Source organism: Fomitiporia mediterranea (assembly GCF_000271605.1).
Source record: "Fomitiporia mediterranea MF3/22 unplaced genomic scaffold FOMMEscaffold_8, whole genome shotgun sequence".
Classification (NCBI taxonomy): Eukaryota; Fungi; Basidiomycota; class Agaricomycetes; order Hymenochaetales; family Hymenochaetaceae; genus Fomitiporia; species Fomitiporia mediterranea.
The window spans coordinates 1,307,475-1,326,341 of NW_006760393.1; the positions used below are offsets into that span (position 1 = coordinate 1,307,475).

Below are 18,867 nucleotides of genomic sequence, written 5' to 3' on the forward strand. Positions count from 1 at the left end.
TCCGCACGCGTCGAGATTGATGGGGAACCCTCAGGCCTAGTGGCGCATTTTTCGCGCGCCCCGAATGGAGGTTCTCGAAGATGCGCTTGTGAGATCTGGTCTGTCTAGGTGTTCGTACTGCGCTCTGCTGGTTTTTGTGTTAGTGTTTTGGTGATGAACACGATGGCGGAGACGGAGAAGGCGTATGGGCGGTACAGCGAAGACACAAAACTGTGCAGAGTGATAACGTCCGCGTCGACCGCAGCAGAGGCAGTGGAGGTTCCGGAAGACGCACCGCACGTGCTATGAATACCACACTCTGTGAACCCTTATCTTTCTGTCAGAGTTTGATACTTCCATGATCAGAGAAGAACTGAATGATTGTACGGGACGCCCAGGTACAATCTAGGAATCAATCGTTCAAATGTATGCGGGTCCTCCAAAACTGAACAGAGTAGGGTCTCTAGAAGAGCGACGATCCGACTTTGCACAGGACAGCGGGGACTATTAACTTCTTTCATGTCCGAGTCGCTCTAACGATCGCAGTCGCCGTAGCGGCCATTGACGGTCTCCAATCTGTCGCCAGTGACTAACACTCTGGGGTTCAATCCTCACTCAAAGCAAATCAGTGTGATAGACAGGTTGTCATCATCTGTCTCTCCGCTTTTGTCTTGTCCTGCACACACGCCCAACCAAGAAAAGTCGACATCAATAGCACTCGGGTTGCCATCTGTTCGGCAGTGCTATGATGGCTCTCGTTTCTTGGATTCGTCAAACGGAGCCTTTTATTCTCACTGGACGGCAGCACACGGAGCTCCTCTGGCCTATGGAGAGTTCATGTGTTCCCATGCGGATGTGTTTATGTTTACTTTTGGTTGCTCTGGCAGGCTGCTGCTACTAGCACTGGTGTGGTTGTGATTGACTGGCTGTAGCCATGGTCAACTTTGGATGGTTCCTACCTGTTGGCCTGATGCGCCGCAACGCCTTTACACGTTCCGTCACTTTCCAACAACCTTCTCCCGTTTTCGTACCTTTTCGCTTTTCTTTTACCCGCTCTCTGTTTTGCAATTGGGCCTGTCCTTCCTCCTCGAGATGACCTAGCCACCTCTGAATGAATGAAGAGGCTTCCCGCAAAACTGATCGAGATGTACACATGCACTGGTAGTCTGGCACATCACTCAGCACAGACACACTAGTACACGTATGTGGCTCTCAACGAGTCAGATCGTTTCTGATTTTAAAATCTGAAAGTGCGAGCATCATCGCACCTTCATTTCGGTGTATTGTGTACATCCGTCCGTGCATTAATATGAATAGTAGTACGATAACACTGGCCTGGCCGCTCAGCCACTCTCCACACATCACTACAGAAAGATTGAACTTGAAATTGTTATGGCACTGATCATTGTTGTGATGTATCAACTATGGTACATATGTCTGTTTATCCTTCTACAGCCGTAAAAATCGGGTCACATCTGTGTGATGTGCTGTGTGTGCGTGTAAGGTGATGTGATAACGTTCATATCATTTTACACAGCTCGCACCTCTCACATCAATCCATGAATCTCTCCGTTCACGGAGACAAAAAATATCACCATGTATCATAGTAGTCTTGGTAGTCTTAGTAGCTATTGACATGTAAATATCCCAGTTCGCCGATCTAATTGTTTCGTCCCTGACACTGATGATCGTCCGTCGTCTCGTCCAGCGTCGGTCGCCGGTACCGCCGCAATTGTGACCGCTGCACCGCCATCCAGGAATCACATTCCAATTTCCATGCACAGAAACGACATTCCGCGTGTATGCGCGCCTCTCCGTCATCCTCGCTTCCGTCTCATCCGTGTTTCTTCTTCAGGTTCCTGTATTTTCTATTCGTTTTGTCTTCCTCCTGTTTTATTTTCGGTCCATCTTCCATTACAAATTTCTCTGACACAGGACGGGAAAATATTCCCGACCTTCCTCTTTCTTTCTTTCGTTTACAGCAGATAATCAAGTCAAGTCTAAGCGCGCTTGCATGAATGAAAATGAAATACTCTCATTCGACGGCCGCGGCAACGTCAATACCTTCGACTACACGGCATCCCGCGGCTGAACTCTACTCCCAAGCGCTCGCCGAGCTTAACCCTATAACCGTACGCAGACATAGACTTGCCTCTTTCTCGTCTTAGATAGAAGTCAATGAATAAATGAAAAGGTATTTCATATTCGTGTCTCAACGTCATATGTGTATGCATTGAGTTACAACAAAAACGAAGCAAGGAAGTGAGGAAGTGAGGAAAGGCATGTGTAGATGTAGATGTACACATGTTTCCCTCTCGAAGCATTGATATCTAATTTGTCCATTATCATTATTAAATAAATATGATATGAACGGAAATATATGAATGGCTGGATCTTGATTCGATTTCCATTTTCCACCACCACCACTTTTGATTTACATATATTCATTTCATTGCCTAATATACAGACTCGGAACGGAAGCAAAGGGCATATATGTCAGTGTAGACAGAGAAGGAAAATGACATTGGTATGCTGTTTCTACTTTGGTTTCACTATACATTCTTGTCTGTAAGCCCATAATCGGAAACAACTCCATAAACAAAAAGATGCAGAGGATGCCAGTACAAGAGATATCCAACATTGAGCTTCATAGCCAAAGAGGCACACACCGCCATCGGGAGAACCCAGCAATAAAGCAAGCAAATAAATTGTTCATTTGCGAGGAGGCTATGCGCAGAAATCTCGAAAGACTAAAAAGAATAGAGAGAACTAGGGGCAGACGGAAAGCGAGTCAGGTACAGAGGAAATGACTTATAGAACACACGGAGTTGGTTACACAGCATGAACGAGCTACGGAGTACATCAGGTAGACGGTGGTAGAGATGACGGAGATGGTGGTGCTAGTGGTATGGGTTGGACCGGGGATATCTGCGATGGGTGATGAACGACGAGCGAAAGCAGGTACGACAAGCGATAACAAAAATATAAAAACAAAGGCAAAAAAAAGCAAAACGAGAGCCAAACGTAAAGACAAGGAAGAGGCAAAGTAAGGAAAAAGGCTCAAACTGCCTATCATTTGTATTCCTCGAAGAAAAAAGAAGAAAGGCTACAGAAGTAATTGTCCAGAATCAAAGTGTGAAAGGCAGACAAAAAGTAAGAGATTTCTATGAGGTAGAGCAGGGAGGATGTAGCAATACTACGCGATGAGCTCCACGCATAAATATGTTTTGGCTGACTCAAGTCGACGACAAAAAGTGTGGAGGCGATCGACTGCTTGGTAAGGTCAGCAGATGATTGATTTTTTTAAGGGAAGAAAAGTGTAAATAGCAACGAAATATTGAAGCAAGCAAGCGTCGAGGACCATGATCTCCTAGTGTGAGCCAATTCGTATCGTTGCATGGCGGTGGCCGGGCAAAGGCACGCATATGGTGCTGTCTATTCGACTTGATTTTTTTTAGGTTTTCGGTTCCGATATTTGCACTCCATTTCCTTCTCCTTCCATCCATTCTCACCTGTGCGACGCCGAACAACTATGCTCTAAGCTCCGCGGGCTTTGCAGAATACGAGTGAATGCCCTCGTTCAAGGGGACGTAGCCGAAGTCGGGCGAGACTGGTTGAAGACGACTGGAAGTCAGCGAACCGGCATGTTAATACAGCATATCTCTGAGCATTTCGGACATTCGGGCAGGAAAATATGGACATGCACATTTGGGGGGAGCAGGAACAGGAGCAGAGGTGGGTAAATGCACACAAGGGGCATGTGAAAGGGAGAGTTTTGGGATTGGTGGGGCAGAAGGCGGGCGCAGACGAAGAAGCGAAGATCGGAAGCTTGATCGAACGCGCGAAGAATGTTTGCGTTCAAGACTTCCATCTTTTTTTTTCTCCCTCATGCAAGAAAGCTTGAGTGCACAAAGCGCGATGTGAAACAGGGACCCTCGCGCGGCGAATGAAGATGCGGGGCGACGGGGATAACCCGAACGACCGAGATGCACACAGAACCAGGCCCGAACCGAAAAGAGAGAGAGAGCAGCATTTACTCACAGCGGTTAATGTCCTCGCCAGCACCATAGCCATTGTCTACGGGTGGCGTGTTCGCCTGGCTTGAGCTCGTATGCGATGCTGCACTCAAGCTGCTTGCACTGGTCGATGGTCGCACGCTACGTCCCCAGTCCATCGGATCCACATTGCTGAGATGCCCAGTGCCGTGACCGGTGCTACCATGAAGGGGTGGTGATCCATGGTTCGCGCCGTTTCCATTGCTTGCACTGCTTGGATTGTAAGCAAACTCGCCGCCGGGGCTAAATGTATACGCAGATGGCTGAGATACACCGACAGTATCGACTGCCGGTAATTGTGCCATGCTGCGAACGCGGGAAACATGATGGTCACTCGCACCAGGTGTCAGTGGTGAGGGCTGCGGTGATGATGATGGCCTCGCCGAGTGATGCATCCCGTGCGGGTTGGAGTCGAGATGTCCCGAACCATTGTCGTACGGGCTTGGGTATGGGCTCATTGCCTGTGAGTGACGTCTCGGCCGACGAACAGCAGAACCCATACCATAACCCGCAGCCGATGAAGAGTAGCCGGAGTTCATTCCACCTAGTCCACCACCGAGGCCTGGCTTGTGTGAGGAGTGCGGGCGCGCTGGGCTAATTGGTCGATGGTGACTTGACCCTGGCCTTGAATAATCATGGGACATACTCGTTGAAGTCGTTTCTGTATCGTAGGGTATTGAGTTCATGGAAGAAGCGGAATACCCTGTTGTCGGGCGGCTGTCTGGAGACAGACTGGATGCACTGTGGTTGTTGGCAACAGAAACACCTGTGAAAGGCGCAGGGTATGAAGATTGCATGGTGGTCCGTTGGTATTGGCTACCACTGGGATTCAGAAGTGATGAAAGACTGCCAGTGCTTTGTTGAGACGAGCCTGCACTGCTGGGTGACATTCCCCATGAGCTCGAGTCTGCATATCCGTATTGCATGCCACTCCCGTATGACGCAGGCGAGAAACCAGCAGCTGATTGTGAGTGATCATCCGCGGGTGAAATTGGGTGTAAGCCAGGGTGGGCAGAGTGACTGCCGCCATACATCGAACTGTGTGCGAGAGCCGGTGGGTCCGACGGGACTGTAAGTGGAGGCAAAGCACTACGCCCGTAGGGCTGTCCCCAGCCTCCCTGGACGTAGGACCCTGGGGCAGAAAAACCGCGAGCTCTGCCCTTGCTGCCGGGAGAGCCCAGGGACGATGGGACGCTTAGTGGGACGGGTCCCATGCCCACCGCAGAGCGAGCTGGTGGAATTTGAGGAATGTCCGGCTCCTGACGCTTGCGTGGCTTCGGGAGGCGTGGTGGGACACGGCGTTTGAAGTTTGCGACGACTTCAGGAGGCGAGTGTCGGTTCAGCGTCGGGTGCGCTGGAAAGAGGGAATTTCAAATTAAAGTAAATACGCCACTTAATGCTGCATATAGTCAGAGTCAATACCCACACCAAGTGCTCGCGTCCGGATCGTCAATGGCAGGGTCAACATTTCTTAGGTTGACCTTGCGCATGAATCCATAAATCTGTAAGGGGCAGAAGGATGCCATCAGAAAAAAAATAGCAAGACAGACACGGATACAACGAAACAAAAACGCACGTTCAGCTGGCGCGAGAAACTCGCAAATCGAGACTGGCGGTACACAGAGGGCAGGACATGCAGAGCAAGCTGCTCTGGACGCTCGACAATAATATGGTCGCCTGCTGGGTCCCAACGGATCATATGGTGATTTTCTGGTTTTTCAAGGAGCCTGTAGAGGAGCACGGTCAGCAACGGACAACATATCCGGGGGTAGTGGGACCAGATGCAAACGTACGAATAAAGTTTGGTCAGGAAAGTACTCTGCGTTTTCTGTTGAGGCTTCGTCTCTGTCGGAGATGTTTCTGAGGATTTGGGGGCCGAGTCGGAATCATCGTGCTCATCGCCAGAAGCTGAGTGGGAGTGAGAGCCACCACCACCACCACCGCTGCCGCTGCTGTGTGTCGCGGAGGCTGGGGGTGCAACAGGGCTTGGATAGGTGTTGCTGTTGGGGACGAGATGGCTGTACTGAGCAGAGGAGCGGGGAGGGTAGTTGTTTTGTCCCTGCTGGTAGAGATCTGCCATGGCGTATGGACGAAGTGGAAGAGAAGCAGAGAAGAAGCTGGGATGGGATGCGCGAGGGAGATGGGATCTAATGTACTCGTCGGCACGGCTGATGTAAGTATACCGCGTCCAGGAGCTGGGCTGCTGCTTCGATCCAAATGTTGTTCGAGTGTGCAGTACGTGTGGTTGTTGTGTGCGCGTCGTTGCGAGGCGGGACGTGGAGGTGGGTTCAGCAGGGCAACACAAGGAGAGATTAATATTGGGATGCGAGCAGACGTCGACTCGGGGCACTGACAACGGACGGAGCAGAGGGAGGGAGAAGACGAGGAGGGGCAGAGATAATATGTCGAAGAATCCCGTTGAGTGCAGGGGATGGTTTTCTGCAGAGCAGACACAGCGACCAAAGATCGCGGCCTTTTCTGCTTCTCCTTCTTCTCCTACACATCCAAATCCGGTCTGCACTCAGTCGGCATGCCGGCAACCCTCGGCAATCCGAGGATCTCGAGCTCTCTCCCCGTCCCGGCTTATCCAGTCAATCTCCACCGCCAACATGTTTGTCCATGCTTGTGCATGATTTACCACCCCGCTGATCATCGCTTATTATTGTTGCACTCTCCGGGGTCCCTGCCCTTTTTCCCTCCGTGCACCAACAGAGCGGTACAGCCTTGCGTGATGTGACATGACCTCATCCTATTCTTGTTTTTTCTATTCCTTCCACCACAGAACATGCACAAACAAAGAACCCGCCGTCCGATTGGGTTTTTCTCGGCACCTTTGCAAATTCCGGTTTACGTACATTGAACAAGATTCCTATACACAACACATAATCAATTAGAGGGGTAATTTTGCTTCCGAGTCAGTTCAGCTTGCATAAACGATGGTGGTGAATCCGCGTAAGAAGGTATTTAAAAAAAGGAGAAGAACGAGAGTGAGGAGTGGATGAGAGTAAGGAAATAAGGAAAATATCCCAAATAGCACCAGCAAAGCAATCATGAACAAAGGGGGAAAGAGAAAAAGAAGAGAAAACTAGTATAAGGAAAGAAAAGGAAAGGTCTAAGGCTCGTCTCCGTCGTACTTCAACGTCACATTTGAGAACCCTCTGAATAAGTCCCGTTCGTCTTCGGGCGCGGGTTCCAGTCCGTCCTCTGTGCCACGCAGTGCAGGCGTCCCCGGCACTCCCGCACCAGCAACGCCCTGCATCTCCAACTGCAATGACTGGGACTCCCGGATACTTCGGAAGTTCACTGCGTCCAGCCCGTTAGAAGTCGCGGGCACGATCTACATGCAACGGAGACAAAATTGTTATCAGACGAGCAGCTCCTGGCAAAAACAAAAACGTCGTCATGCCACTTACGGGCGGCGTCATATTTCGCAGTAGTCCCCAGTTCATTTTGGCGAACCATTTGTGCTGCTTCACCTGGCTTGCACCACTTCCGCTTCCCAGTCGTCGCGACTCGCTCTTGTCAAGCAACCTTATCATGATGTCCTTGCCCGCTCTGCCGTAATAAAATACGCGTCTGTCAGCCCACACACACTACATGCATGCAGTAGAAGCACAAAAACCACGCACGAAGTAATCTTGGGGTGCTCGGGAAAGCCCACGGGCAGCTCAAGGACGTTCTGGAACGTCTTACTGCGTGACTGTCCCTTGAACGGAGTCGTGGCGAACTGTAATCAGTCCGTCTTCAGTTGTCACAATCATTTTCCTTGCACATTGGAAACTTACGATCATCTCGTAAATGAGGATTCCCAACGTCCACCAGTCAACAGCAGACGTATGCCCAAGGTTTTCGATGACTTCCGGCGCGATGTATTCTGCATTTTCGAAGTAATAGTTAGGAATACGTTTGAACATAACATAAATGCATGCAATCGCGAGGGCAACAAAATGAACAATGAAGGCAGAAGAAACGAATCTCAATTAAGAAACTAAGGAAGGTAATGCAAACTTAAACATCACTTACCCTCGGTCCCAACAAAGGAGTTTGTCCGAAAGTTTGCCGTGCATGATTTCGTATCGATCACAGGCACCTGTACGTATGCAAGCAGCCAACAAAAGCATCACCCGCGAGGCAACGCATTGACAACGTAGCATTGTCGCATTGTCGTGCCACATCATGCCATAGAACACCAGATTGCGAAATGAACCGGACCACCGTTGCCAATTTGCCGAAAATACCAAAGACAGGGACAACCAGAGTCCATACCCAATCCGCGTGCAGTAACGGCAATACCAGCAACACCAGCAACACCAGTGGTCAGAGTGTCCGAAATCGCGTACCGAACGGCAACGGAGGCAATAGTCCGGCCAGATAGAGTTCCGAGTTTAAAAAATTCACAGTTCATGGGAAGGGAGCAGAAGGGGACAACAAGCACGTCAGAAGCTATTCATTTCAGGGCACGGAGAGAGTAGACGGAGAGAGCAAAGGGGAAAGGGACGGAAGATGTGGAATGAAGATAAAAGAGGATGAACACGAGAAGCCCAGAAGGTGCGAATACGCACGGACGAAACAGCTTCGTGTAGGATGCGCGGAAGGCGCGGAATAGGGATATAGGAAGGAAGATCAGGTGAAGAGAAAGGAAGGAGGAGGGGACAGAGTGGCGAACAAATTTGAGAAAGTACGCACCCCGTTTGGCTCAATTTGCGCAATCGTCGCGGGTCGACCACCTGGCTCACCAGACTGTTTGGCAAGATCGAAATCGGAAAGCATTATGTGCCCTGATTGATGCAACAGGATGTCTAGCAGCACACGATCAGTAAATAACTTTAACTAACTGGGACTTAACCGATAAAAACGCACTTTCCGGTTTCAAATCTCGGTAAATAAAGCCCATAAGATGGAGGTACTCTAGAGCTGCAACGACTTCTGCAGCATAGAATCGTGCATCATCCTCTGGCAAACATTTGCCCGGCCGAGTCTGTAAGGCACGGAAGAACTCGCCCCCCATACAATATTCCATGCAAAAGTAAAGGTACTCCTTCGACTGAAACGAGTGATACAGGGTCACGATAAATGGATGATTAGCTGTTGCAAGAATCTCCTGTTCTGCCAGTGCCCGTTTAATCTTCCGCCGCTCAATCATTTCCTTCTTCGAGAGAACTAAATATATCAGGACATAAGAAAAAGAAACTTAAGTTGATAAAAGGTGCAAAGGAAACGCGACCATACATACCCTTCATAGCAAACAGCTTCCCTGTCTTCTTCTCACGAACCAGATATACCTTCCCAACATCACCTCTTCCTAAGAGCTTGATCTTCTGGAAGCTACTTGGGTTGACCTCGACACTCCGCACTTTGATCGAGTTACTCGAGTATGTACGTCTGAAAGGTGCACGTCCAGTACCATCTGACCCTGTTCCTACAGGTACCGGCGGGGCACTCAGAAGGCCAATACGTTCTGGCGGATCTTTGCTTTTTCCTTTCCCACCGCGGAGCTGGAAAGTGCTAGATGCGGTACTCAGAGCACGAACCGACCGAGTCCCTTTCGTTGGCGATAGTAATCCTTGTGTTGGTTTCAAATTTTGTACACTTTGAGAATGCGCAAGGATAGGCTGGGGGTGAGCTGAAGGCGGATGATACGAAGGCGGAGGTGTTGAGTTAGGGCCGTGATTGAGATGTGATTGGAACGGGACGCTATTTTGTCTATTCGACGAGCCAGAAGAACTAGTATCAAGCGAATCCTGGTCCGAAACGCGTTGACCATTTGAAACGTTCGCCGGAATTGGTGGAACTTCAGGTACTGATCCATTCCGACCTATGCTACCGAATGTAGGTGACAAGAAACCGAAACCTTTCATTGATGTAGGTGTCCGTGAACCTGCCGTCCCATCTCGCTCTTTATGAGACTTTGCCAAAGAAAAAAGACCTTTCGCATTTGGAGCTGACGCGACACGGCGTATGAATTTAGTCATCCCACCGCGCGATTGTGCCTTGGGTGATGTAAGACCCGGTGATGGCAATACGTCCGTAACCGGCGTGAGCAGTGGAGGTTGGTTGCTGACACGCTGCTTGTCAGCTTTCAAAAGTAATTTGTTTCTCGTCCCACGGTCCTGGCCAGCTGAAGAACTTGGAGTCGGTAGTAAACCAGGCATTGATTCATTCTGAGTCGGATACGAGCCATCTAAAGTGTCAGGATGTGCACGAGGCGTGTTCACGTCTCGCGCCGTTTGAAGAGCTGATGATGCCGATGCAATCTGACCGCTAGTATCTAGGCTATCGTGCTTCCCAGAATGTAAGCGATTGGGACTCAGTGCATTGACGGGGAGATTCTGACCAGACTCGCTCGAAAGCGTGCCCGTCGAGCGAGAGTATCGATTGCTGCTGGTATTGAAGGAAGTTGAGCTTGACGGAGTGAGCGTTCCTGGAACAGCCGCCGTGACCAGGGAAAATCCTTCTACATCCTGATATGAATCCCCACCCGTCAATCCTTGCGACTGTGATCGGGATACAGCAGCGGGTGAGTTCACGCTTGGGCCAGAGGTCTTGTCGCCATGACCCATCGTCGGGTTGAATTCAGTATCAAGGGTCAGGGCCGACTTTGAACGACTTGGCTTGCGCCCCGACGCGCCGCCTATTCTAAAGAACGTTTTCCAAGAAGGCGACGTTGGTGAAGGCAGGCTAGCAGCTGCGGTAGACGACGGGCCCGCTCCCCCGAGATGTCCGTTGTGCATGTTGTGATTGTGAGTATCCTCGGGGAAAGATGTGGCCATGATGGCCTTGAGAGCAGATTTGGCAGGAATGCTGAATCAGAGAAAGAAGCAAGGAAGGAGTAGAGAACGGATTAAGCTGGTTGTCCGTCAAGACAAGCGGAGAGTGACATGGACGCGGGAAGCGTGTCGGAGACAGAGAGGAGACAGCAAATGAAACACTGAAAGGGACAGTTTGATTGCAGATTCTGTCGCCGCCAGGGATTGGCAACGATGGAGAGAGAGAAAGAGGATATGAGTGAGGGAGAAAGGATGAAAATAGCAAGATGGTGCTAGTCTTCGAACGATGTCGACAGGAAAAGAGGTCCAAGCGACGGAACCCTCCTGCTTAGTCAGCATCGTCTGTACATCCCGTGAGCCTCGGCTCACGTCTAGGTACGGATCCAAAACGAATCTCCCCTCATTATCTCTCTGGTCTCCATCTCTGATTCTTTCTTCTTGTTCGTATTACTCTCTTATGAGCGTCTTTACGCCCATGTCTGAGCTTGCCTGGTAGCTGAGAACCTGGATGAATTGCGTTCGCCAGAACCGGTGAGCCTCCTGATCCGACCTTGCATCGGTATTCCGAATAAGAACGGGGTTGAATTTTCTGCTTACCTTTACAAAGCACATCTCATCTCATCTTCGTGGTCTCCGTCTTTCCCTTACTCAGCACCTTCAATAAAGTGAGATTGGCTGGCTGATGAATCGGCCTCTCTTCTTGGTGCATATAGTCACCGAGAAAAACGGAACCACATTTATGCACGCTAAGGACGCCGAGCGGGGTTCTCACTCATCGTTCACGAACTCGCAATTGTGGCATGGAAGTCTTTCTTTCAACTAGTCTTCCTTCTCTCTCGCGAGCACAAGCATGCCGCCAGCTTTGAAACGTCTTTCTCGTCAATAAGGAAAGTGTTGCGCAGGTCCAGAAATTCCATGCCATGGATCATTTTGCGGGAGTATCTGATTGAAGCTGTGCATTACATTCATCTGGCATCAGAAATTGGATTCGTCTTCCGGTTCTGTCCAGAGCGTCCGTTGATCGTCCCAAGTCCCCAAACAGATCAGTCACAGAAACCTCTTCTGCTGAGAGAGCAGCCTGAATATGGCACCTAGGCCTTTCGTGCTCCCGAAGAGGCGCGCCACATACAGCGTGTGCGGACCGCCACAAGTCTAGCGCCGTGGACATGCTGTGCCCGCTCTATTCGTCAATCTTGGCCTGAAGATCTCTCTATCTCACCCGCCACTTCAACGTGCTCGCAAGGAGATCTCAGAGCATTGACACGTTTTCATCCTTGTTCCCGCGTCTATCCTCGACTCGGGATATCGTGATACTCATGGCTTCGCTGTCCTCCAGTTTCGATCAATCAAAGGGGCTTGACTGCTCTCCGGAACGCCGCTAACGCACTCTCGCTGCTTCCTCTGTTCCGCAGGACGCCTTGTATTCGCTGACGATTTCATGTTCGCATCTCCAGAGATTGTGGTGTAGATCCGCCCGCCCAGTTATCACTTTGACGGCGATACAAAACGTGTACCGGTACTACTTGACAGCCGTCGAAACTCTAATATCCTAAGGACTGTATCGACGATCTCGGTGATGTTGACCATGCGAGCAAACTGCGCATAGCTCCGGATTCAACTTTTCCCCACTTGCCAATTTACGGGAAACCCAAGAATTCAAGGACGGAATATTCAATACGTCTGCATGTTCTCTGGCCAGGTGTTAATCCAAAAGTAGTCAAACACCAGGTAATGCTGCGTTTAAGCTCTGAAGGCTCGTTCGATGGGTTACTATATGTGCCTGTAAGCTAATTATAACGATTTCTGGAAATGTAGCGTAAGCTGACTACCCCTTTATGTCTAAATCTATTAATATTGACAATGGTTCTTTGACCAGCACACGAACATACAGCTGATTCAATCACAACTATTATTAATGGCAAAATGACGTGAAATGAGGATCCTTGGGAGTCTGACACACTGCTTTGCTTCTCGATAATTCGGAAGCTCATCTTACATAATCGTACAACAACGTAAAAGGATCCCCTACTTCAATGATTGCCTATACTTATACTTGAAAACAGCGTTCGCGTGTACAAATTAACACACTACGGCCATCTGTGAAGTGTTTCACCCAGTCTTGACTCTTCTCGAACTGGCAACGCCGCCTCCTGACGATCTCAGAAGATGAGTCTTACAGACATCTCGAAGAACAAACGTCTCGAAGACGAGGGATAGTTACGGGCGGTGGGAAGTTCAGAGTTGCATGCACACGGTACTCACGGCGGATTTTTCTGTCTTCCAGGTGCTCATGCAGTGGAAATTTTTGAGAATTCCGTGTCTAATACAAATTACTCTAACCTGGAATGTAATAAATCGCAAACGGCAGAAGAAGGCTACCGCTGGAAAGGCGGGGGAAAAGGGAATTCTCGAGGTTAGAAGTCTAGTATATGTGGATGGGCGGTATTCAGTTACGCATTCTTCTTCTAGTCTAGTCTTCTGAATATAATATTGTTGAAACACATTTGTCTTAGGAAATAACTCCTATTGCAAGTAATACAGGTGGTCTGTTGAGGGCACTGCTCGATCTGTGTTAGTTCAGCAAGAGGTGTTTCATCGAAATTGCAGTTATCTATCCTGTCAGAAATGGCCGAAGAAGATATACCGAGGGAGAGCATACCAGCCATCTGACCTCTGTATGTGTAGAGAAGACAGGTTATTACTTGTAACTTCCTGATTACTCGTAGTGTAAACTAAAACATCCGGTATATATTGCATCCAAGGCGAGTCCAAATCTTCGGGAGAATGGTAGCTTGTTAACAGAAGAAGAAAATGTTGAGGTGAAGGCCGATATGACCGTTGTTATTCCACGAGACTCGTGCAGTTTGGTGATGCTATTATTAGAACTAGAATTCTGTACTAGCAGAGCTTTGACTGAAACCGGCCCTCTCTCCCCTGCTAAAGAATACCATGTGTGTACCAAAAGCACTCAGTAGAAGTCTATAATATCACAAGTTTTTTTTATTTTAATTTCAACCCAGGCAGCAAACCTTTTGCACAGTGAGAGTATTGTATTACAGTAGATGAAAGTTTAACTGATACTATCCCATGTAATTTGTGAGAATTGTGACTAGGCAAACTCACTGAGTGGTAAGTTTAAGTGTTAAAACACATAGAAAATCAGAGTTTCCAGCCCAAATTTCTCCTCATCCCCTTATACTATTGCAAAGCCAATAGTTCTTGAGAAGGAGGTCATAAAGATGATTTTTGTATTTTAGTTACATAAAGTTTGGCCTCAAAGTAAGGCACGTGATGACTCCTGATGAGAAGCGCGAAAAGATCGACGGATGGACACGAAATTATCTCTGGCTTGTGGACTTCATAAGTTCATTCAAGCAGCGCTCCTGGTTCAGGGCGTGCACAAGCTCATCGGTCCATGCTTCAGGCGAGTCGTCGTGCTCTGACGACTCATGCCATCTTCCAAGCTCGTCACTCGAGACCTGCACATCTACGGCATACATTCTCGCGGACAGCAACACCGAAGACCACAATTTCTCTCAATCCTCCCGAACTCTCTCCTGATGGTCATGCTCCGATAGCACATTCGGATCACCCGAGTACCTCTAAAAGAGACAACTATGCGGCGACAGCTCGACAGCAAAAATACGATGACTTGCTGGACAGTCTGAATCGAGAGGAGGCGAATCCCAACCGAGTATGGGGTTACTACTGCGATTTACTCGACTTTACGCGCGACGGGAATCTTCCCTTAGAAATACATCAGCGGGTGCTCAGGAAATGTACTCCAGATGCGCAAGAGATACGAGCTGCATTCGTTCGAAGACTGCGAGAGCGTAATGTTATGCAAAATCCTCATCGGCACGAGCCGCGGTTTTTAAGGATTATAAGCAACATACGGAGGGCAGGATTACTCCCTGCATTAGAGGATTACGAGTTCATTTTGGAGCAGTTCGCGGCGGTCGGCCATCATATTGGTGCGACGCGAGTATTACAAGAAGTAGCTAAGCTAGGTCTACGGCCTCGAACGAAAACATTCACCCTTTGTCTGCAAACTATTGCGTATCGCTTGACGTTGCCTCGTCCAAAGATTCAGGAGCAGGAGCTGAAAGAGCATTGTGCTCGATTGTGTCTGCACATTATCCAGGTCATTCGGAAACGAACGAAGGGCAGCGTACCTTCAGCTTGCTTGGACCTGAGTCTTCGTATTATGAAGGACACAGGTAATGCAAAGACCTTCATGTCGTTAATGAAGTTTGCGTATGGAATTGACTTGGACTACCTGGACCGACATCTCCTCGTCTCTGATGGTGGCCTTGAGAACCCTGAGCCATTCTCAACGGCAGCTTTAACGACACTCATCGATTTCCTGGGTCGACAAGAACAGGTGTCGAAGATGATTTCCGCTTTCGAAGTTCTGAGTGCACCGCTCAAGATTGGTCCTTCTGACATCCAGCTACGTAACTTTGACGACGAAGAGGATGATAATTACTTTGTACCAGACGACTCGTCAAATCCTCGTCCACTACCTTCCGCCCAACCTAATATCACAACATTAAATACCCTGATCCGACATTGTTCACAATCGCACGAAACCACGCTAGCTAAACACTATGTCCAGCAGGCGATACAACTCGATTATACGTCGTCCAAGGCGCTTCGATCAGATATTCAGACACTGCCCTTAGCTAGTGTCGGGATACCGAAGGTCCTTGTCAACGCGGATACTTTCCGACCTATCCTGGGCCTGATAAACCGAAATTTTGATATTGGGTTACTTAGATGGCTTTTACCTCATTTCCGCAAAACGCGACGAAGAAAATTACAGGACTTACAGTACTGTTCGACTGCTCTTGGGCAAATGGCCGGGGACGAGGTACAGCGTGAAGATGAATCTTTAGGAGAGACGTCCGCTGGCTTCGCTGAAGAGAGTCTAAACCCTGTGTCTCCTCCCGACACAATCACCAAAGCTACGACCTTTTTTACTCCGTCGTCTCCCCCTTCGCCCTTACATCCGACTCCCGCGTTAACCGACGAGTCGGTGCAACGAACTTCCTTGGACAGTCATCTTGAATCCTCATCATCACGATCTGCGAATAATCCCAAACTTTTCGACCTTTCCTTACATGTTAGCATCTTGGGACGAGATGTGCAAGCCATGAGAAAGTTAGACCGTCGAATAGGCGCTGCTCTCGCCCGCCTGAGTATTCGACGTAAGGAGGCCCTGGGACGACGAATTTGGGCGGGAAAGAACGTTTTCGTTCGGGACTCTAAGAAGAGGACAACGGTTAGTAGGGAGGACTGGATGGATATGGTAAATTTTGGTGGACGCCGGGAATGTACATCCTCTCGCGAGTCTGAAGTGCAAAGAGAATCCACTGTATCGACCTGACACTGCATTGTAGGTGTGTTTGTTCTCTTGTTAACTAGTTCCATTGCTGATATTAATTTATACAGGTCAATGTAAGCTCGCGACTCGCCGAAGCGGAGCACGTCTATGCGTGCCCCGTGCCAACTTGCTCGGAAAGGCCTAGCAGCCTGGGTCACGCCTGCGGCAGCTCTCCGGTTATTCTGGGTCACAATTACTGATATTGAATACGTCAGGCGGAAAGGGAGGGTACAAAGTATCTAATCATTGCATCTAATTCACATCTGTGTATTTGTCCGACGTTTCATTGTCATAACGATAGCAAATTGCAGAGACAGGGAATTTTAGTATTACAACTTAGTGGAGCGTGCTTGAATGTCAATATCGAAAGTCTTGTTAAGTGACAGTTAGTCCGTGAAGTTCACTCAGCACTGAAAGCGTTGGCGATTGCTCGTTTCGTCATCGACGACCTTTTTCATTGCATTAAGCCACGTCTTGATGCTCGTTGGCGGAATTTTTGCAGAGGATGATCTGATTGATCTTGAATCAGCTATGGCCATCGTTGTGAGCATCAAATGCACTCACCGTACTGTTTGGGGTCTTGCCTTATCACCAGAAGCGCCATTGGGTTTGCTGCGGGGTTTTGACATAGGCGTTAAGCCGATGTATCGAGCATGGGCCAATACGGGTAGACGCCGTAAAGACCGTCCAGACATTCCCTTTACTTCGAATCAGTCTTTTCTGTGTTACAGCCACCGTCAAAATTCACCTGACCTTGCACTTCTCCGCTATGTCGTATAGACGAGAACCCAGAAAGCGGGACAGCTCTTTGCTATCATGAATCATCCCGAGGGATAAGTCTTGGAGATTTTGGACAGCATCCTGAACGCCTGTCGTATTCGGGTCATCCTCATTGACCTTGTATGCGAGGATGGCGTCTGCGGCGGTAGGCACATCCTGAAAGCGAAGTGAGCTCATGTAGCAGTCGACAAGATTAAATTCTACCAATTCCTCGATTACACCCTTCGACATCAATTCCAGAAGACAACTACGAAGGATGTCATAGATCGCTATAGCCGGAGGGTAATCGATGTATTGCATAACATCAGCACGATCAATGAATGCAGAATCTACGAGTACGATTTACAATTGAGTTCGACCATGAATCGAGGATAGCACATACCGATCGCTTTAGCCAAATTGCTTGTGGCCATTATGAGCACATTTTTCTGATATTTTAATCGATCGATTTGCGTGAGAAGTGCATTGACGACCTGAAAGGCAAGTTCATGTTAGCCATCTCTGGTTGCAATAAGAACTAAATCGTATTAACACGCAGTGCATCACTAGGCTCATTCCCGGACAAGGCATTTGAACGCGCTGACGTTAGTGATTCAATCTCATCTAATAGGTGCGAAATCAATAAATATTCATTAATTTAGGACAGTATAGTAGTTTACCAATTAACAAGACGACAAAATCGTCCTCTTCCTTTGCCATCTCGGTTACAGTAGAAAAGAGATTCTGCACAAGCTTTCCAGATTCGGAGAACCACCTTGAGAAAAGCGAGTGGGAGTTGATTTCAAAGAGGTATGTATTAGAGTATCTGCTCCATAATCAGACACATTCACAGGATCCGTGTTGACGTAGAACTTACCTATCTTTGAGGCGAATACTGAGTTTTTGGGCAAGTGCTCTGCACAGGGATGTCTTTCCAGTTCCAGGAGGACCATGGAGTAAAATAACACGGTTCCAGGACACCAGATTGTCTAAAGGACGAGCGACTTCAATACAGAAGCTAACTCAGGTGGAGAAGCATCCTTACGATCTACGTCAGCATCACTGAAGCCGATTGTCGCATAAATATAATTGAGGAGGCGAGATTTCACATCGCCATCGTAGAACAGACTCTCCCAAAGACCCTCCAGTTCATTACTTGGGAGTTCTGATACAGATCCTGCTGTGTACTCTTCATTGGCATCCGAAGGATTCATCGACAGTTTTTCGTATGCTGAGTCTTTCTTTGGCTGGTATACGTGTATTTGTAGCGAGCATCTTTCAATTGGAAGAGACTGATACGAGCATGCTGAAATAGTGTTCAGTACTTATTATATGCGTAATGCATCTGGTGCTCACCGCTTTCGGACACTGTAATCTTCTCGACGCTATCGCGCAAGATGGAAGAACTTTCCCATCCAGACAGAACCGAAGGCATGAATAAAGACACATTATTATTGCTTAGGTACTGATGGACGAGCTTTCTGATACTGTCAAATGGCATCGAAGTCCGCTGCACCAAGCGAACCTCGACTACGCGCAAGTCAGAACAACTGGATTTCATGGGTATCTGCAACAAGGAATGACTGACTGTGTACTGGCCATATGCTATTGTCGACAGTAGAAACTGCCGCTGCATCGTGTATCATTGTAATATCGCCATTCATGATGGGTGTCGTAGTGTCAGTGGTACCAGCAGGAGGTCGGAGTGTGGTTTTTATGTAAAACGCGTCAACGCGTCGCGTCGCGTCCACGTGCCGTCTACGCATCTTATCACTGACCACGACATTAAGAATACTCAACTCTCAATGCTCGACTGAGCGTATCATCAATGGAAGAGGCTCAAGTACAAGTTACTTTCGGCGTCGATCTGTCTCCGCCTCGTAGTGAGAACACCACAGACGCCGAATCTCCCAGACCTGTA

At 48.6% G+C, this 18,867-nt stretch overlaps 5 protein-coding genes across 5 annotated transcripts; 2 read left to right on the forward strand and 3 right to left on the reverse strand.

Moving 5' to 3' along the window:
• Positions 1 to 64: 64 nt before the first annotated feature.
• Positions 65 to 3,929, forward strand: FOMMEDRAFT_158187 (uncharacterized protein; the record flags this gene model as incomplete). The annotated part of the gene is made up of 7 exons (XM_007268269.1): positions 65 to 88; positions 144 to 300; positions 1,631 to 1,779; positions 3,438 to 3,609; positions 3,668 to 3,714; positions 3,773 to 3,829; positions 3,879 to 3,929. 7 exons carry the CDS (start codon positions 65 to 67, stop codon positions 3,927 to 3,929), a joined length of 657 nt encoding a protein of 218 aa, XP_007268331.1.
• Positions 3,930 to 4,012: 83 nt separating this feature from the next.
• Positions 4,013 to 6,114, reverse strand: FOMMEDRAFT_29831 (uncharacterized protein; the record flags this gene model as incomplete). Its single annotated transcript, XM_007268270.1, has 4 exons — positions 4,013 to 5,388; positions 5,461 to 5,536; positions 5,611 to 5,761; positions 5,828 to 6,114. The coding sequence occupies 4 exons, from the start codon at positions 6,112 to 6,114 to the stop codon at positions 4,013 to 4,015; spliced, it is 1,890 nt and encodes a 629-aa protein (XP_007268332.1).
• Positions 6,115 to 6,931: 817 nt separating this feature from the next.
• Positions 6,932 to 10,006, reverse strand: FOMMEDRAFT_125655 (Pkinase-domain-containing protein; the record flags this gene model as incomplete). The annotated part of the gene is made up of 9 exons (XM_007268271.1): positions 6,932 to 7,371; positions 7,448 to 7,589; positions 7,664 to 7,761; positions 7,820 to 7,908; positions 8,058 to 8,124; positions 8,721 to 8,833; positions 8,895 to 9,194; positions 9,268 to 9,453; positions 9,760 to 10,006. 9 exons carry the CDS (start codon positions 10,004 to 10,006, stop codon positions 7,147 to 7,149), a joined length of 1,467 nt encoding a protein of 488 aa, XP_007268333.1. The 3' UTR covers positions 6,932 to 7,146.
• A 4,189-nt stretch (positions 10,007 to 14,195) lies between these two features.
• Positions 14,196 to 16,367, forward strand: FOMMEDRAFT_21511 (uncharacterized protein). The gene is made up of 2 exons (XM_007268272.1): positions 14,196 to 16,203; positions 16,256 to 16,367. The coding sequence occupies exon 1, from the start codon at positions 14,217 to 14,219 to the stop codon at positions 16,188 to 16,190; it is 1,974 nt and encodes a 657-aa protein (XP_007268334.1). The 5' UTR covers positions 14,196 to 14,216; the 3' UTR covers positions 16,191 to 16,203; positions 16,256 to 16,367.
• Positions 16,368 to 16,432: 65 nt separating this feature from the next.
• On the reverse strand, positions 16,433 to 18,610 carry FOMMEDRAFT_141788 (AAA-domain-containing protein; the record flags this gene model as incomplete). The annotated part of the gene is made up of 11 exons (XM_007268273.1): positions 16,433 to 16,697; positions 16,752 to 16,885; positions 16,941 to 17,123; positions 17,172 to 17,296; positions 17,350 to 17,440; positions 17,500 to 17,570; positions 17,627 to 17,772; positions 17,824 to 17,935; positions 17,992 to 18,252; positions 18,303 to 18,476; positions 18,535 to 18,610. The coding sequence occupies 11 exons, from the start codon at positions 18,608 to 18,610 to the stop codon at positions 16,592 to 16,594; spliced, it is 1,479 nt and encodes a 492-aa protein (XP_007268335.1). The 3' UTR covers positions 16,433 to 16,591.
• Positions 18,611 to 18,867: the final 257 nt, after the last annotated feature.